General features: G+C 51.7%; 3 protein-coding genes across 3 annotated transcripts; 1 reads left to right on the plus strand and 2 right to left on the minus strand.

The window, feature by feature from the left end:
* Positions 1-3506: 3506 nt before the first annotated feature.
* On the minus strand, positions 3507-4950 carry LOC101280138 (interferon lambda-3-like). The gene is made up of 6 exons (XM_004271379.1): positions 4941-4950; positions 4656-4837; positions 4299-4376; positions 3886-4029; positions 3694-3777; positions 3507-3605 (listed from the first exon to the last, which is right to left on the minus strand). The coding sequence occupies exons 1-6, from the start codon at positions 4948-4950 to the stop codon at positions 3507-3509; spliced, it is 597 nt and encodes a 198-aa protein (XP_004271427.1).
* Positions 4951-8678: 3728 nt separating this feature from the next.
* LOC105748076 (interferon lambda-4-like) lies at positions 8679-10114 on the minus strand. The gene is made up of 5 exons (XM_049703642.1): positions 9943-10114; positions 9448-9515; positions 9213-9356; positions 8905-8979; positions 8679-8777 (listed from the first exon to the last, which is right to left on the minus strand). The coding sequence occupies exons 1-5, from the start codon at positions 10112-10114 to the stop codon at positions 8679-8681; spliced, it is 558 nt and encodes a 185-aa protein (XP_049559599.1).
* A 7097-nt stretch (positions 10115-17211) lies between these two features.
* On the plus strand, positions 17212-18651 carry LOC125962732 (interferon lambda-4-like). The gene is made up of 5 exons (XM_049703641.1): positions 17212-17379; positions 17807-17878; positions 17970-18113; positions 18348-18422; positions 18553-18651. Exons 1-5 carry the CDS (start codon positions 17212-17214, stop codon positions 18649-18651), a joined length of 558 nt encoding a protein of 185 aa, XP_049559598.1.
* The last annotated feature ends 209 nt before the right edge of the window (positions 18652-18860 follow it).

Consider the following 18860-nt stretch of genomic DNA (forward strand, 5'->3'; position numbering starts at 1 on the left):
AGACCTGGCTCAGCCAAATAAATACATTTTTTTTTAAAGTAAGCACATTTATGGTGTGTTAGAAGGAGATATGTGCTATGGCGGGGGGGGAGTAGAGCACTAGGATATCAGGAGCACTAGGGGGTTTGCATTTTTTTTTTTTTTTTTTTTTTGCAGTACGCAGGCCTCTCACTGTTGTGGCCTCTCCCGTTGCGGAGCACAGGCTCCAGACGCGCAGGCTCAGTGGCCATGGCTCACGGGCCCAGCCGCTCCGCGGCATGTGGGATCCTCCCGGACCGGGGCGCGAACCTGCGTCCCCTGCATCGGCAGGCGGACTCTCAACCACTGCACCACCAGGGAAGCCCGGGTTTGCAATTTTTAATGGAATGTTAATGTGGGATTGAAGGAAAGTCTGCTAGGGGCTCCTAGGAAAAGTTTTCCTCAGTGATAAGAAAGATACATGGAAATGCTGTCCCTTTTCTTCCTCTGGACATTGCTCAAAGGATTTAATATCCATAACTGCGGTAGCCACCGTGTGACCTGAGATGATCAAACTTGAGGATGAGGCTGAAATGCTGAGGACAGCAAGGCTGAAAGATGGAAAGGATCTGAATGATCAATAACATTAGTGTGATTTCCTGAATTAGCCAACTCCTTATCTATCTTCCCCTCGGGCTTCTTGGTATATGAGATTACAAATTCCTGATTGTTTAAGCAAGTTGAGTTGAAGTTTTATGTTATTTAAGAAAAAAATCCCATAACCATTATGTGATGTGACAATATTTCATTTTAAAAATCTGTAAGTGCTGAAGAGGTTAACAGGCATCCACCAAGGTCCCAGGGATGAAAGAAACCACCCTCCTGTAGCCAAGAGTGGTGTTCAGGACCATGGAGAGTGGACAGTGGTCCTGCTTTCTCAGCACTGTGGACTAGCTCTTCTTAATGGGGGTTTCCACCAGCAAATCCCTTTCTACGGATCATTAGTCGGAAAATGGCATGGGAACTTTTAGGATGAGAGTCTTCATTGCTACTGGCTTATCAGCTGGTCCAGTTTGGATCTGAACTTGAGCTGGTTTCTACACACAATAATAAAGCTAATTTGTCTTTGTCTTTAAAGTCAGAGTTGGAGGGACTTCCCTGGTGGTCCAGTGGTTGAGAATCCGTCCTGCAATGCAGGGGATGCCAGTTCGATCCCTAGTCGGGGAACTAAGATCCCACATGCCGAGGGGCAACTAAGCCCGCGTGCTGTGACTACTGAGCCCACGTGCTCTAGAGCCCGTGCACCACAACTAGAGAGAAGCCCACGTGCTGCAACTAGAGAGAAGCCCGCATGCCGCAACGAAAGATCTCACGTGCCACAACTGAGACCCTATGCAGCCAAGAAATAAATAAACAATAAAGTCAGAGTTGGAGATAAGAACTTAGGATGTGTTATACTGCCTTATCATTCCAAATACCTTCTTCCTTTCCAAAGTGAGGAATCCATTTCTTGGGGAAAATTATTAATCTCTGCCTTATTGACCTCAGGCTTGGCTATGTCACTTGTTTGGGCCAATGAAATGGGGATGGAAGTGGTGTGTATCATTTCTGGGCAGAAGTTCTAAGAGCCAGTGCATGGTACACCATGTACTCTTACAGAGGTAAGAAATAGTAATGTCATAGAGACAGGAGTAGGCAGAAGAGCATGTTTCCCCAGATTGCAGCCCCAGATTATTCATCTTCTTGCCCCCCTTCCATGGATACTGAATACAAGGACTCTTTGCAGCTTTTTATCAATGACAGTCTTTGAAAACCAATCAATACAATCCACCAAGACAGGCTAAAGAAAAGAAAATCACATGATCATATCAATCAATGAAGAAAAAACATTTGCCGGATTTCAACATCCATTCATGATCTTTTTTTTTTTAATTGGGCTGTGTCAGGTCTTAGTTGTGGCATGCAGGATCTTTCATTGCAGCACACAGGCTCTTCGTTGCAGTGCACAAGCTTCTCTCTAGTTGTGGCACGCGGACTCCAGAGCACACAGGCTTCTCTAGTTGCGGCGCACGGGCTCCAGAGTGCACAATCTCAGTAGTTGCAGCACACAGGCTCTTTAGTTGTGGTGCACAGACTCAGTAGTTGCGGCACACAGGCTCTAGAGCACGTGGGCTCAGTAGTTGTGGCACACGGGCTTAGTTGCCCCGTGGCATGTGGGATCTTAGTTCCCTGACCAGGGATCAAACCCATGTCCCCTGCATTGGAAGGCAGATTTTTAACCACTGGACCACCAGGGAAGTCCCCAATCATGATTTTTTTAAACTCTTAGAAAAATAGGAATGGAAAGGAACTTCCTCAACTTGAAAAAGAGCATCTACAAAAAACCTACAGCTGACATTTACACTTAATGGTGAAACTGAATGTTTTCCCCCTAAGATCAGGAAGAAGGCAAAGATGCCCTCTTTCACCCTTCTTATTCAACATAGTACTACAGTTCTATCCAGTGCAATAAGGCAAGAAAAGGAAATAAAAGACATACAGATCAGACAAGAAAATTATTTGCAGTCAACACCACTGTCTACATAGAACAATGCCCACAGTGGAACTTAATGACTTTTTGGTGACAACTCTCTCTGTGATATTTCTCCCAGCACATCGCCACCCTGACAATAGTCATCTCAGGTTTAGAACCACAGGAGGTTGGGGTGAATGTAACGCAAACACAATTATAACACATATCCTTAGAAATACTAACAGTTATAGACCGTAGGTCCATGATAAAGCCATGGTCCCGCTGATCTGACCCAGACACAGCCTCCTCTAGACATCTTATTACTTAATGTAATGATAGCTTGTGATGCAATGAAATCTTCCATTGTTGTGGCTGAAAACATCCTCAGTGATTTTTTCACTCCTCATTCATTTATTCTTTCATAATCTCTTCATCTCTCACTTCTCCTTCCAAATACAATACACGCACACTCAGAGGGCCACAGTCACATACTCAGTTGTGCAGTCACTTATACAGTCACATATAAACAAGGTCAATGTCATAGACAAATTGTTTATTTTCACACATTTTACAAAAAGTACAAGAATAAATATATTTTAGGGGCTTCAAAAACAAATAGGGATCTGGAAGCAATAATCCAGTGGAGGTAGTTTGTGCATAAATAATATCTAAGATGCTGAGACAGGGCTTCCCTGGTGGCACAGTGCTTAAGAATCCACCTGCCAATGCAGGGGACACGGGTTAGGGTGCTGGTCTGGGAAGATCCCACATGCCGCGTAACAACTAAGCCCGTGAGCCACAACTACTGAGCCCACGTGCCACAACTACTGAAGCCCACACGCCTAGAGCCAGCGATCTGCAACAAGAGAAGCCACCGCAATGACAAGCCCATGCACCACAATGAAGAGTACACCATGCTCGCCGCAACTGGAGAAAGCCCGTGCACAGCAACAAAGACCCAATGCAGTTAGAAATAAATTAATTAATTAAATTAAAAAAAAATAAAAAAGATGCTGAGACAGGTGGGTCTCTGGGGTCAGACACACTGGTCTCCACTGGCAACACATTTCAGGTCCCGGGTGAGGAGGCGGAAGAGGTTGAACACGACAGAGGCTTCGAGGCAGTCCCGGGACTCCTGGGGGCAGAGGGGGATGGCTCAGTAGCTCCCACGTCTGGGCTCCCAGCTGAGCCCAGCCATCGGTTTCCCCTCCCCGGTCACTCACCTTCTTCGGGGCCTCCTGGAGCCGGTGCAGCCAGTGGTGGAGGCGGTCCCGGGGCCTGGGGCCTGCTGTGGGCCGAGCTGGGACCTGTGGGCAGAGGAGGGTGGTGTTGAGGGTGTGAGGCAGGGCCTGGGACAGAGGGGCACGTACAGGTGGCCAGAGCCCAGACGCGGCCCGGGTGCCCCGAGCGCTCACACAGGCCTGGAGCTTGGAGTGGATGTGGTGCAGCGTGTGAAGGGGCTGGTCCAGGATGTGATCCAGGGATGAGTTAGCCGTGGCCTCCAGGACATTCCGTGTCAGGGCCAGCTCTGCCTCCAAGGCCACGGGGCGCTCCCACACCTGAGGAGGAGACAGAAGACAGGTGAGAGTTGCACGTGAGAGAGAACAGGCGAGGAGGCACAGGTGAGGGGGACAGAGGAAGGGACAGTGGAAGGTGAAAGTCGGGGTCAGGTGAGAGCCGATGTGGTTGGCTGAGGGGAAGGGGTCAGGGGACGGGTGGGGAGGGCAGGGAGAGAAGGACGTGAGGGAAGGAGGAGGTGAGGGGCCACCTGCAGAGCAGGAGCAGGGCGAGCAGGTGAGGGCAGGCGGGCCTGACTCTCCCAACTCACCTGCAGCTGCCTCAGGTCCCGGGTCCTGGGGAAGAGGCGGGAGCTGCAGTTCCAGTCCTTCTGCAAGAGCGACTCTTCCTGGAGAGCAAGGGCAAGGTCAGCCCATGGGGGGAGGGACAGAGGGAAGACCCCAGGGAGACTGGAGGATGGCCAACAACAGGAGGACGGGAGGTTGACTTCCAGAAGGACCGCAGAGGCAGGTCCACCGCAGGAGGACAGGAGATCGCCCACCGCGGGGAGGGTGGAGGTCAGCCCAGTGCGGGGAGGGCAGGCCCACCTTCAGCCCAGGTAGCCTGGGAGCGCACAGAGGGAGGGGTGGAGGGTCGCCCACTGCAGGAGGGGTCGGGAGAGACTCACAAAGGCATCCTTGGCCCTCTTGAAGGCCTGCAGCTCTTGTGGGGACAGAGACTTGAACTGGGCCATGTGGCAGCCCCTTGCACCTGGGAGGGCCCCGAGGGGTGAGGGCACAGGAACCGCTCCTGTCCTGCTCGGCGCCACAGTCAGCAGCACCAGCAGCAGCCTGCAGCCGGGGGCCACGTCTGTGTTAAGGAAGGACAGAAGGTGAGGGGAGGGAGGGCGTCGCGGGGGGGAGGGGGAGGCTCTGGGGAGGCGAGGGTCCCAGACAATGATGTAGAGGCTGACCCAGCTTCATTCCTGCTCTCTGGTCTCTGCAGCAGATGGGGATCAAGTGTCGGCTCTGAGGCTGCCGCCTGGGGTCTCTCAGTCTCGTCCGGCGTCTCTGACTTCAGCCTCCTCCTCTGGATCTCAGCTCGCTGCTCTGTCCTCGTCTCTGAACTTCCAGCTCCGTCTCAGGTGTAATTCCTGCCTGAGTTCCATGGCGCAGCTTTTAGCCTGTGCAGCTGGGCAATCCCAGCTGATGTAGGAAAAGTGAAAACACAGCTAGAGGCTGACACTGGCAACAGGGGAGGTGAGCACTGGGAAAGCCCAGAGCAGGGCGGGGCCTGTGAGCCATGTGAGCTGCTCAGGGAAAGAGAAACTGACATGGATTCATGTCCCATTTCACCTCCAAGAAAGTGAGTAAGGAAGTCAAAAGCAGGGCTGGGGCAGCTTCAGCCCCACACGGCAGGTCTCCTGCGCCGGTGCCCAGGCTGATCTAGGACTGCGGTGGGGAGGGGACAGAGGGACTTCCTTTTTGGCAGAGTCCCCAGTACAGGGAGTAGAGGGAAAAGGCACCTGTAGGAGGTGTTGCCATGAAGAGCCTGGAACTTCCAAGAGGGAGGCTGTCTAGGAGACGGCAGAAGGTCCAGGGGTGCTGCTGCGGGTGGGAGGGAGAGTGAGAAAGGCAAAACACTCGCGAATTCAGAGAGGACACCAGCTGCTCCCCACCCTTCCCCACGTGGTACCTATGGAGACAGCATGGGAGCCTGCACCGACCTGCTCTCTGACTGTCAGGCGCACAAGGACCCAGGAATAGGAGGATGTGCTATGAAATGGAGCTGTGACCAGTACTTCAGGGAAATCAGGTGGGGTTGAGAAAAATGCCTTCATTCATTCACCAAGTACCTATTTGCCCTCCCACCCCCGCTTTGGGTCAGACCCTGCTCAAGGTGCCAGGAAGAAAGCATTGAAAAAAGAAAAGACATGAAACAATCCTTCATGGGGCTTTTTACTGGAGAGAGGTGCAAGGTAGTACCTGTGTGGGACACGGGGATTAGGCATGTGGTATGTATTACGTTAGGTAAAGTCAGATAACGGAAAATGAAAGAAGTGAAGCAGGGACGAGAGCAGAGTGCGAGAGGAAATCTGTATTAAATAAGGTCATGAAATGACATTTGAGGGAAGACCTAAAGGAAGTGAGGGAGGAAGCTCTGCGGAGATCTGAGGGGGAGCCTTGCAGGAAAAGGGAACAGTCAGTGAAAAAGAGAAACAGAGACACGCCCCTCCTTCTGGGAGCCTGTACATCTCACCCTGTTCACAGAGGCCCTGCCACAATATGGTTTGTTTTCTTTGTTGTTGTTGTTGTTTTTGGCCGCGCTGCCTGCAGAATCTCAGTTCCCCGACCAGGGATTGAACCGGGCCCTCGGCAGTGAAAGCGCAGCGTCCTGACCACTCGAATGGCAGGGAATTCCCTCACAACGTGCTACTGAATACTCATGGTAGCACCGAGGACATCCTGTGCTTTGCCTACATTGCAAATACAGAGGACACTGCAGGGACTCAGAGGAGTTGAGAGACTTCTCCAAGGTCATACAGCAAACAAGTGGTGAGGGCAGGATATTAACTGAGTTCTCTCTGACACCAGAGAGTAACCACTACACTCAACGGCCCCAGCGTAGCTACATCTCCTGACTTGGAGGTAATGGACGTCTCGAACAGAAGGTGTGGAGTCCTTCTGACTATTACTCCCACCCCCTCTTTCCCTCATTCATAATTCCGGGGAGAGGGTGGACCAAAGTCCTCATTTGGGAATGTCCTTGAGCTCTGATACGTAACGTTTTTTAGAAATTTTTTTATTGGAGTATAATTGCTTTACAGCATTGTATTAGTTTCTGCCGTACAATGAAGTGAATCAGCCATATGTATGCCTATATGCCCTCCGTCCTGGACCTCATTCCCACGCCCCCATCCCACCCCTCTAGGTCGTCGCAGAGCACTGAGCTGAGCTTCCTGTGCGTTAGAGCAGGTTCCCACTAGCTAGCTATTTTACGCATGGTAGTGTATGTATGTCAGCCCTACCCTCCCACTTCGTCCCACCCTCCCCTGCCCCCACTCTGTCCACATGTCCATTCTCTAGGTCCACGTCTCTATTCCTGCCCTGCAGATAGGTTCACCTGTAACAGCAGGTGGACTTCCCTGGGGGTCCAGTGGGTAAGACTCTGTGCAGGGGGCCCGGGCTCCATCCGTGGTAGAGGAACTAGATCCTGCATGCATGCCGCAACTCAGACCCAGAGCAGCCAAAATAAATAAACATGTTTTTTAAAAATAAAAGCAACAGGGCTTCCCTCTTGGTGCAGTGGTTGAGAGTCTGCCTGCCGATGCAAGGGACACGGGTTCGTGCCCTGGTCCGGGAAGATCCCACATGCCGCGGAGCGGCTGGGCCCGTGAGCCATGGCCTCTGGGCCTGCGCGTCCGGAGCCTGTACCGCAACGGGAGAGGTCACAACAGTGAGAGGCCCGCGTACAGCAAAAAAAAAAAAAATAAATAATAATAATAAAAATAAAAGCAACAGCAGGGATGTGCCCAAGTCACCTACCAGTGTTCTTTCTGGTCAGTTTCTATTAATTGCATCGGCCTTACATCAGGGGAGGACGCATTGCAACAACTGTGAATCCTGAAAATTGACAAATTATCTCAAAATCCCTCAACATCATACTGTTTCTCTTAGAAAGGAAGTTCAGGGGAGTGGTTAGGAGCATGGGAGCTGGAGCTAGACTCTGGGGCTCAAACCTGGCTCCGACCCTCTCTAGTTGTGTGACCTTGGCAAACGGGCTTTGCAGTTGGCCACGAAGATTGCCCATCCACAGATGCAGACAGATTTTAAAAGTGCAATTGTTCTGCATTTACGTGTGTGATTATTTAATGCAGACCAATTATTAAGGCCATTCTGTGGCTTCAGCTGGAAGCTTCAGAAACATTATTTCAATGTATAGAACTCACTGCAAGGGAAGTGTAACAATGCCATGGCATAAATGAGTAAACTGAGGCTCAGAGAGAAGTAATTTGCCCAGACACGCAACACTTAAGGGGCAGGGGCAGACCTGAAACTCAGGTCACCTGATTTCCCTGTCTCAGCATTTTGTGCTGAACAGCCCCCCTCAAAATGATCACGGAATAAACAACCCAAAGTAATGCAAAAATAGTTAATAATTCGCAATAAATTAACAACAGAACACAGAACGGCAAATACACACAGGAACTTCATAAGCACAAAACACGCTTAAGTAACGGAACTCAAAAAACTACTTATCCAGAGGACTTTTGGCCCTTTCACTACCCAGTCCCTCAGGGAAAGAGACTTCCCCAGCGGGGACGTCCAAGAGTCACATATTCATGGAATCGCAAAGCGGGCACTGAAGGTTCAAAGCAGGGCTGGGACCTGTCATGAGACAGGGCTGTTCCTGTAACCGCAGAAGTAGATACTGGTCCATGGTACGTGGTGGTCAGTGACTAAGGCGGACACGGACTCCAGTCTTTTCCTGCCAGCCCGGGCCCTGGAAGATCTTAGGGCAACGCATCCCGCGGAAATATCGCTGCTTCCGGGGGAACTCGTTGTGGTCTTTGGGAAAAGGGCGCCTCTGCCACCAGCGCCGGCGGGTCCAGGCTGAGAGATCCACCTGGTCCGATGGGGCCACGGAGGAGGGCGGCGTCCGCAGCCAGGCGCCCCCAGACTTTCGGGTCCCAGGCGGAGCCGCGGCGGGATCACAGACAAGGACCCGAGTGCGCCACCAGCCGCAGGTCCCACGCGAGCAGGCGCAGGAGGTTGAAGATGACGGTGGCTTCGTGGCACCGAGGCGAGTCCTGCAGCCCGGGAAGGAGGCGGAGCGGGGCTGAGTCAGGGATCTCCTTCCCCGAGAGACCCCTCTCCAGACCCTCACGGCTCCAAGCCGGGCTCCCGTCTAGCCGCTTTCCCGCCTGCTCCACTCACAGCTGTGCGAGTTTGGGGACGCCTCCTGGGCCTCCGCAGGGACTTGCTCCGGGAGCCTGGCCGGACCAGCTCGAGCTGGAGGGAGAACAGGAGGTTAATGAAGGCGGCGGGGAACCAAGCCCCCCCCCCCCGCTTCCCCTCCCAGCCGCAGACCAAAGCCCGGATTTGGGGACACCGAGAGGACGTGAATCGTGTCTGCGCCCGTTTCTGGCCTCATGGGACAGATTCGCAGTCGGGGGGCCTGGCCTCGAGACCAGGGGCGCAGAGCGAGCCGGGAAGTGTGCGGGGCCAGGGCGCGGCGCACTCACGCAGGCCGCCACGTCCCGCCCCGCGGCCGCCAGCAGCTCCAGGGTCGGGCCGACGCCGGGGAACAGCTCGGGGCTCGGCAGGCTGCTCAGCACGTCTTGGGCGTCGGCGAGGCCGCGGGCCACCTGGCGGAGCAGCGCACGGGACTGCGGGCACCGGGCGGGAGTTAGACGGGGCCGCGCGCCAGCCCGCGCTCCCCACCCCACCCCCACCCCGCCCGCCGCCCTCGGGCCTCACGGAAGGCCGCGGAGGGTCCCTCCTCCGGCGGAACGAGCAGTTGCGCGGCCTCCAGCTCAGCGTCTCTTCTTCCTGCGGGGCAAGGGCTGGGGTGACGCGGGGTCTACTGGCAGGGGCCCCTGAAGCGCTGGGACGTCGGAGATTCCTGGACGTGGCTGGGGACTGGCCGGGACGGTTGTGCTTATCGTGTCCCGAACCAGGCAGCGCGCCGATGGCTGAGCGGGGCTGAAAGGTACCCGCGCTCCCCGTGCGGAGCCTATGCCCCGATGTGGAGCCGAGTCCGCCTGGAGGGGGCGCCCCTCTGTGACCCGCACCAAGGCCATGCCTGAGCTGACCACCGGGGCCTCCGGGAAGAGGTCGTGGTCACAATTCTGGACCCTGAAATCTGAGATGTGCCTGCTGGACGCTAGGACGCGAGGGCCCCTCGGGACAAAGTCTGGTGTCTCCGAGCCCGGTGGGCCCGCGGTCCAGGGGGCGGGGGCGTCTGAGCATCACTCAAATAGCAGTCCCTCAGTGCCTTGATGGCCAGCAGCGCCCGGGGGTCCAGGGAGCGGTAGTGTGAGAGGGAGCGGCGCGGAGGCTCCACCACTTCGGGGTCCGCTGCCACGCCCACCGTCACCAAGACCCACAGCCCCACGGCCACCGCGGCTGCGCCACTCGGCCCCATCTCTGCTCCTGCAGGACGCGACGGACGTCAGCGAGCTCAAGGAGAAGGCCCCGAGTCCAAGCCCCTGCCTGTGGTTAGACTTGCAGAGGGACTGACGCTCAGAGCGTGGGCTGTGGACACACGCAGGGGAAGAGACAGGATGGGCCCCTCCTACCCTCAGCCTGTCTCCTCTCACTCCTCAGCTACAATGTGTCTCTGGAGCCTGGTGCTGCAGCAGGGCCTGCCTTCCACTGTCCTCTGGGTGGTGTCCAGAGTGGTGTCCACCTGGGACAGCGGTGCCTGCACCCTCCGTGGTGGCTTTTAAGTGCCCAGCTGAGAATGGTGAGCAAGCGGGCTTCCCCGTGCAGGGTAAGCTTTCCCAACGTCATTGCTGGCCATTGACTAGCCCAGAGGGTTGCAGGCAGGGGTTTGAGGACTTTACCCACCTGTGGGCCAGTGCCAGCGATGACTCTGCTCAACCCTCTCTCCTGAGCCAATTGCTACATTTGTTTTCTGCACCTTTTGTGTTTTCTGTGTGTCGGTCTTTCTTTTGCACTCTAGGAATGAACTCAAAACACACCTTTTCCTTTGGCTGGAAGCTGCAAGCTTGGCAGAGGTACCCATACAAGTGCCTGCTGTCAGGAGTTCATACTCGGGTTTCTTTCTTTCTTTTTAAAGATTTTTTTTTTTCATATGGACCATTTTCTAAAAAGTCTTTATTGAATTTGTTACAATATTGCTTCTGTTTTAAGTTTTGGTTTTTAGGGCCAGGAGGCATGTCAGATCTTCGCTCCCCAACCAGGGACTGAACCCACGCCCTCTGCATTGGAAGGTGAAGTCCTAACCACTGGACTGCCAGGGACGTCCCCATACTAGGGTTTCTAATGCTTGCTCTTCAATCTCTCTCTTGTCATTATATCCTTCCTCTCCCTGTCTTTTTTTCCCTCTTTCTCTGCACAAATATCCTTCCCTTCTGTTTTCTCAGCTTCTTTCCTCATCTGGGACTTAGACAAACTCTCTCTGGCTTCCTTAGTCTGTTATTAAATGACATGTATTCCTTTACCAATTATAAAACCATTCTTCGTTTGCTGTTGAAAATTGGAATTGCAAACATGTTTTTCTCAACCACTGTTAATAATAATTATAGTTGGTACATACTGAGCGCTTCCTGTATGCTTGGCTTCCACTTTAAGCTCTTCTCATGTATTTACTGCTTTATTCTCCCCATCAAGTCTGTGAGGTAGGTCCTCTCACTGGCTGACGTTTTATAAGATGAGGAAACTGAGGTACCATGGCCGTGCATCTGTCCAAGCTCACACAGCTTGTAGATGTGATCCCAGGCTGTCTGGGTTATTACTGGTGATGCTCTGCCACTTCTCACCTATATAGACAGATCTATTCATGTGCAGAATAGTTAAGGTATGTTTTCGGCAAGTAAAGCAAAGTTTCCCACATGAGACCACCTTTAATTAATTATAAAGTTTATTAATAAATATTGATAATTACAGGCAAGTAATGGCTGTTTTTCCCATGTATGTCTTCCTCAGCATTAATATGAAAAAATTATTTTGTCTTTCAGTGTATACTTTCCTTATTGAAAGGCACAGAGGTTTTAAAAAACATCAAAGTGGTTGAAGCAGAAGTACTCTGAAAAAAACATGAGAGAAATTCTACTGAGACACTAGACGAGATCAGTCAATGTGTCCACGCGCAAACTTTCCAGGCTTCCATTACCTCTCCCCAACTCATCCCAGCATCCCCCCATTTCAGCTGGAGATCCAAATGGTTTGGGGAAGGTGACTTGACCCCCCGTCTCTGGTTTGGCATATGTGACTTGGCTGCAGCCATTGACCTCAGTTAGCCTCCTTGGCCACAGTGATTGCATTTGGGGGTGGGCATGTGACCTAAGCCAATCTAATCAGAATGAATCTCAGTGCTGGACATCTTATCCCCAGATAGCTGTGTGTATCGAGTTTGTTCCTTTTTATTGCTAAATGGTATTCCGTGGTATGAATGTACTACAGTTTTGGGGTTTTTTAAACAGTTACCTGTTAAAGAACATCTGGGTTGTTTTTTGGCTGTTATAAATAAAGCTGCTATAAACAATCATGTGCAAGATTTTGTATGAATGTAAGTCTTCATTTCTCTGGGAAAATGCTCAGGAATGCAATCGCTAGGTCATATAGTAGTTGCATGTTTAGCTTTTGTAAAAAACTACCAACCCTATTTTCCAGAGGGGCTGTACCATTTTGCATTTACACCAGCAATAAGCGATCAATTTCTCCATATCCTCGTTAGCATTTGACTTTATTTATTTATTTATTTGTTTTTAGGCATTCGGATGGCTGTATAATGATATCTCATGGTGGTTTTAATGTGCATCTCTTTGTTGGCTAACAATGTTGAACATCTTTTCATGTACTTAGTTCCCATCTTTCACTCTTCAGTGAAGTGTCTCTTCATGTCTTTTGCCCCTTCCCAAACGGACTGTTTAAATTTTCTACTGTTGATTTTTGAGAGTTCTTTATCTATTCTAGATACTAGTCCTTCATCAGATAGGTGGTTCGCAAGTATTCTCTCCCAGTCTTTAGCCCGTTCTTCTATCTTCTTAACATGGTCTTTTACGTAGCAAAAGTTTTGGATCAAATTCAGTTGATCAATTTTCCCTTTATGGATTAAGCCCTTGGTGTCAAGTCTAAGATCCCTTTGCCTTGCTCTAGATCCTCAAGATGTTCTTCATCACTTTTTCAAAACGTTTTATAGCTTTATATTTTACATTTAAGTCCATGATCCATATTGAGTTAATTTCTATTTTAGTGTGAAGTTTAGGTCAAGGTTATTTTTTGGCCTATGGAGGTCCAATTACTCCAGCACTATTTTTTGAAAAGGCTAGTTTTCTCCACTGAATTGCTTTCGTATGTATGAGTATTTCTACATGCAAGGAGTGTCACACCATGTATATTATTCAGTGATTTACTTTTTTCACTGTGTCTTGAAGATTTTTCCATGTCGGTGCCTATAGATCTGCTTCGTTCTATTTAACTACTGCAGGTCTAGCTTAACCTGGAGTTCCTGGACAATAGGATTCAGGGGAGGGTGAACTTGCATGGGAAAAAGCTGCATCTCCATCTTCACTGACCTCAAACTGAAATTGAGCATTTCTTTCCATTATGAATGTAAGCAACAAACCACAATAATATCAGCAGAACCTGTGACTTTGTCACTAAAAGAAGCCACAGATATTTCCTAACACATTACAGATGTGGCACATATCTTTTTTTTATTATTTTTTTTAATTTTGGGCTGCTTTAGGTCTTTGTTGCTGCGCGCGGGCTTTCTCTAGTTGTGGCAAGCGGGGTCTACTCTTCTTTGCGGTTCGCGGGCTTCTCACTGGGTGGCTTCTCTTGTTGCAGAGCACGGGCTTTAGGCACGTGGGCTTCAGTAGTTGTGGCACTTGGCCTCAGTAGTTGTGGCTCGCGGGCTTAGTAGCTCCACGGCATGGGGGATCTTCCCAGACCAGGGCTCGAACCCGTGTTCCCTGCACTGGCAGGTGGATTCTTAACTACTGCGCCACCAGGGAAGTCCTGTGGCACATATCTTGAAAAATCATTTACTCCCATTACTCCCTCAACAGTATAGTAATTATTAAACCTACTGCTATGTCTTGTATTTAGTTCATTAATAAAGAGACATATGTATTACTTATCACAAAGTTACTTTAATGTTGTGGTAACTGTGTTTCAAAATAATCGGTTTTCTTAATAGTCCTGTGTATCTAAAAACACATTTCTGAACAAATAAGTGATTATAGCAAGGTTGCAGGATACAAGATTAATATGAAAAATTATACTGCTTTCTTGTATAACAGCAGTGAACAGTTTGTAGTTGAAATTTAAAATTCCAGTTACATCAGCACCCCCAAAAATGAAATACTTAAGTACAAATACAACAAAATATAAATAAAATCTGTGTGAGGAAAACTATAAAACTTTGATGAAAGAAATAAAAGTACATCTAAAAATGGAAATATTCTATGAATATGGATAGGAAGACTCAATATTGTCAAGATGTTGGTTCTTCCCAACTTAATCTATAGATTCAATGCAATCCAATCAAAATCCCAGCAAGTTAATTTGTGGATATTGACAAAGTGAAAGTTTATATAGAGATTCAAGAGACCCAGAATAACTTTCACAGTATTAAAAGAGAAGAACAAAGTTGGAGGACTGACACTCTCTCACATCAAGACTTACTATAAAGCTACAGTCATCAAGACAGTGTGATATTAGTAGAAGGATAGACAAATCAATGGAATAGAATAGAGAGCCCAGGAATAGACCCACACAAATATAGTCAACTGATCTTTGAGAAAAGAGCAAATGCAATTCAATGAAGAAAGGATAGACTTCCAACAAATGGTATTGAAACAACTGGACATTCGCATGCGAATAAATAAAAAAATAAACCAAGCTAGACGCAGACCTTGAACATTTCACAAAAATTAACTTAAAATGTATCATAGACCTAAATGTAAAGTGCAGAATTATAAAACTCCTAGAATATAGTATAGGAGAAAATCTAGGGAACCATGGTGATGATTTTCTATATACACTGAAAGCACGATCCATGGAAGAAAAAAAATGGATGAATTGGAAACATTTTATACTCAGCCCTATGAAAGACACTATTAAAAGAGTGAAAAAGGGCTTCCCTGGTGGCGCAGTCGTTGGGAGTCCGCCTGCCGATGCAGGGGACGCGGGTTCGTGCCCCGGTCCGGGAGGATCCCACGTGCCGCGGAGCGGCTGGTCCTGTGGGCCATGGCTGCTGGGCCTGCGCGTCTGCGGCGGGAGAGGCCACAACAGTGAGAGGCCCGCGCAAAAAAAAAAAAAAAAAAGAATGAAAAAATGACTCCCTTTCTCTCCCGCAGTCTTGAGATCCATGATTTTAACGAAAGACTGGAAAGAATATCAATGCCCACCAATAGGGGATTGGTTATTCAATAATCCTGTTACAATGCAAGCCTTACCAGTGGTATATGCAGGATGTCTCCCATTTGCCCCTCCAAGTTCACTCTTCCCACTTCTCCACCCTCCTCTGGGCCCCAGGAAGCTGGCCTTTGGTTTCTGTTGGGTGCAGCCAATGGGGAGCCTAGCAGTAGGGCCAGAGAGTGGGGAAGGAGAGTAAAGTCAGAGTATTTATTCCCCAGGCTTCCTCCCTGCAGGGGCATCATGACTTCTCTGTCCCTCCCCCTGTGTACGTGACTCCCTCCTTCCCAGGTAAGGTAACCACTCCCTCCCTTCTCCCATTCCTTCAGGCCTAGGGATGACAGACCCTCATCCAGGTGGGCCCCAAGGCCTTGCATTCCTCCTCCTCTGTTCTCTTCACCATCCAATCCCTTTGTAAACACCCTTGATATTAAACCACCACAGATTATCCTACATTGATTAGGCCATCTGTTTCCTGCAGGGGACCTCACTGATACAGTACAATTAAAGATGTGGGCGAATGCAAATGAGAGGTAATGGTAAGACACACAGAGCAGGCTACCAAACTCTATACAGACTCGATCCAATATAGAAGTTGCTCAAAGAAAGAGAAAAAAGAAAAAAGAGGAGAACTAGCAACTAACTGCTAAAAAGATTACATCCAGGAAGTGGGATTAAAGACTTTCTTTAACTCTCCAAGTTGTATTTTTTTTTAATATTTATTTATTTGTTTTGTTGCACCGGGTCTTAGTTGCAGTAGGCAGGCTCCTTAGTTGCTCCTTAGTTGTGGCATGCACGTGGGATCTAGTTCCCTGACCAGGGATCGAGCCCCTGCATTGGGAGCATAGAGTCTTAGCCACTGCGCCACCAGGGAAGTCCCAATGGTATTTTTTTACTGACTGAATCTTTATAACAAATGTGTTACTTCGATAATCAGAAAACATATGTACAAATACATATATGTAACATTTCTACTCATTGGAAAAATTGTTCCAGATCTGGGGTGATGGAAGACAGGTGGGTGGTGAAATTATAGGTGGGTTTTTAGCTTTATCCAATGACCTTGCCTTGCTAATTTTATCAGGAAAAGTAGTAGATTTTATTTTTAAAGCAAAACAAAGAGACTGATTGAGACACATGGAGCCAGAGAGACACTGGCCTGAATGTTTGCTAGAAAAAGGAATGATAGACAGATGGAGTTATCGACAGAGACAAAAACAGGACCAGAGAGACAGAGACAAAAGAGGAGGCAAACAGAGAGGGAAGAAAGAGAAACAGAATGAAATGGGGACAGAAATGGAGAGGGAGAAGGAGGCACTGAATCAGATATTTAGGGGTAGTTGTGGCTTGGAGATCAGGCTTTGGAGCTGGATTGAGTGTAGGTTCAAATTCTGCCTCTGCCAATCACTGACTGTGTCTTGGAAAAGTTCCTTCACTTTACTGTGCCTCGGTCATCCCATCTATACATCGGAGGTGGAACAATTCTTGCAGTGTCATTTTTTGAGCATTAAATGAGACATGTACATATCAGTTACTTAGAACAGGGCCCAGTAACACCAAGCACTGTATAAGGGCTGGTTGTTATTATAGAACAGAGATAAGGACACCCAGGGTGATGAAAAGAAAGTGAGAGGATACAGAAAGGGACAGAGACCAGAACTGGTGGCAGAGAGCTGGGATAGAGTCATCGCTGGCACTGGCCCACAGGTGGGTAAAGTCCTCAAACCCCTGCCTGCAACCCTCTGGGCTAGTCAATGGCCAGCAATGACGTTGGGAAAGCTTACCCTGCACGGGGAAGCCCGCTTGCTCACCATTCTCAGCTGGGCACTTAAAAGCCACCACGGAGGGTGCAGGCACTGCTGTCCCAGGTGGACACCACTCTGGACACCACCCAGAGGACAGTGGAAGGCAGGCCCTGCTGCAGCACCAGGCTCCAGAGACACATCGTAGCTGAGGAGTGAGAGGAGACAGGCTGAGGGTAGGAGGGGGCCCATCCTGTCTCTTCCCCTGCGTGTGTCCACAGCCCACGCTCTGAGCGTCAGTCCCTCTGCAAGTCTAACCACAGGCAGGGGCTTGGACTCGGGGCCTTCTCCTTGAGCTCGCTGACGTCCGTCGCGTCCTGCAGGAGCAGAGATGGGGCCGAGTGGCGCAGCCGCGGTGGCCGTGGGGCTGTGGGTCTTGGTGACGGTGGGCGTGGCAGCGGACCCCGAAGTGGTGGAGCCTCCGCGCCGCTCCCTCTCACACTACCGCTCCCTGGACCCCCGGGCGCTGCTGGCCATCAAGGCACTGAGGGACCGCTATGTGAGTGATGCTCAGACGCCCCCGCCCCCTGGACCGCGGGCCCACCGGGCTCGGAGACACCAGACTTTGTCCCGAGGGGCCCTCGCGTCCTAGCGTCCAGCAGGCACATCTCAGATTTCAGGGTCCAGAATTGTGACCACGACCTCTTCCCGGAGGCCCCGGTGGTCAGCTCATGCATGGCCTTGGTGCGGGTCACAGAGGGGCGCCCCCTCCAGGCGGACTCGGCTCCACATCGGGGCATAGGCTCCGCACGGGGAGCGCGGGTACCTTTCAGCCCCGCTCAGCCATCGGCGCGCTGCCTGGTTCGGGACACGATAAGCACAACCGTCCCGGCCAGTCCCCAGCCACGTCCAGGAATCTCCGACGTCCCAGCGCTTCAGGGGCCCCTGCCAGTAGACCCCGCGTCACCCCAGCCCTTGCCCCGCAGGAAGAAGAGACGCTGAGCTGGAGGCCGCGCAACTGCTCGTTCCGCCGGAGGAGGGACCCTCCGCGGCCTTCCGTGAGGCCCGAGGGCGGCGGGCGGGGTGGGGGTGGGGTGGGGAGCGCGGGCTGGCGCGCGGCCCCGTCTAACTCCCGCCCGGTGCCCGCAGTCCCGTGCGCTGCTCCGCCAGGTGGCCCGCGGCCTCGCCGACGCCCAAGACGTGCTGAGCAGCCTGCCGAGCCCCGAGCTGTTCCCCGGCGTCGGCCCGACCCTGGAGCTGCTGGCGGCCGCGGGGCGGGACGTGGCGGCCTGCGTGAGTGCGCCGCGCCCTGGCCCCGCACACTTCCCGGCTCGCTCTGCGCCCCTGGTCTCGAGGCCAGGCCCCCCGACTGCGAATCTGTCCCATGAGGCCAGAAACGGGCGCAGACACGATTCACGTCCTCTCGGTGTCCCCAAATCCGGGCTTTGGTCTGCGGCTGGGAGGGGAAGCGGGGGGGGGGGGGCTTGGTTCCCCGCCGCCTTCATTAACCTCCTGTTCTCCCTCCAGCTCGAGTTGGTCCGGCCAGGCTCCCGGAGCAAGTCCCTGCGGAGGCCCAGGAGGCGTCCCCAAACTCGCACAGCTGTGAGTGGAGCGGGAGGCGGGAAAGCGGCTAGACGGGAGCCCGGCTTGGAGCCGCGAGGGTCTGGAGAGGGGTCTCTCGGGGAAGGAGATCCCTGACTCAGCCCCGCTCCGCCTCCTTCCCGGGCTGCAGGACTCGCCTCGGTGCCACGAAGCCACCGTCATCTTCAACCTCCTGCGCCTGCTCGCGTGGGACCTGCGGCTGGTGGCGCACTCGGGTCCTTGTCTGTGATCCCGCCGCGGCTCCGCCTGGGACCCGAAAGTCTGGGGGCGCCTGGCTGCGGACGCCGCCCTCCTCCGTGGCCCCATCGGACCAGGTGGATCTCTCAGCCTGGACCCGCCGGCGCTGGTGGCAGAGGCGCCCTTTTCCCAAAGACCACAACGAGTTCCCCCGGAAGCAGCGATATTTCCGCGGGATGCGTTGCCCTAAGATCTTCCAGG

Source organism: Orcinus orca, chromosome 20 (assembly GCF_937001465.1).
Source record: "Orcinus orca chromosome 20, mOrcOrc1.1, whole genome shotgun sequence".
NCBI classification, from domain to species: Eukaryota; Metazoa; Chordata; class Mammalia; order Artiodactyla; family Delphinidae; genus Orcinus; species Orcinus orca.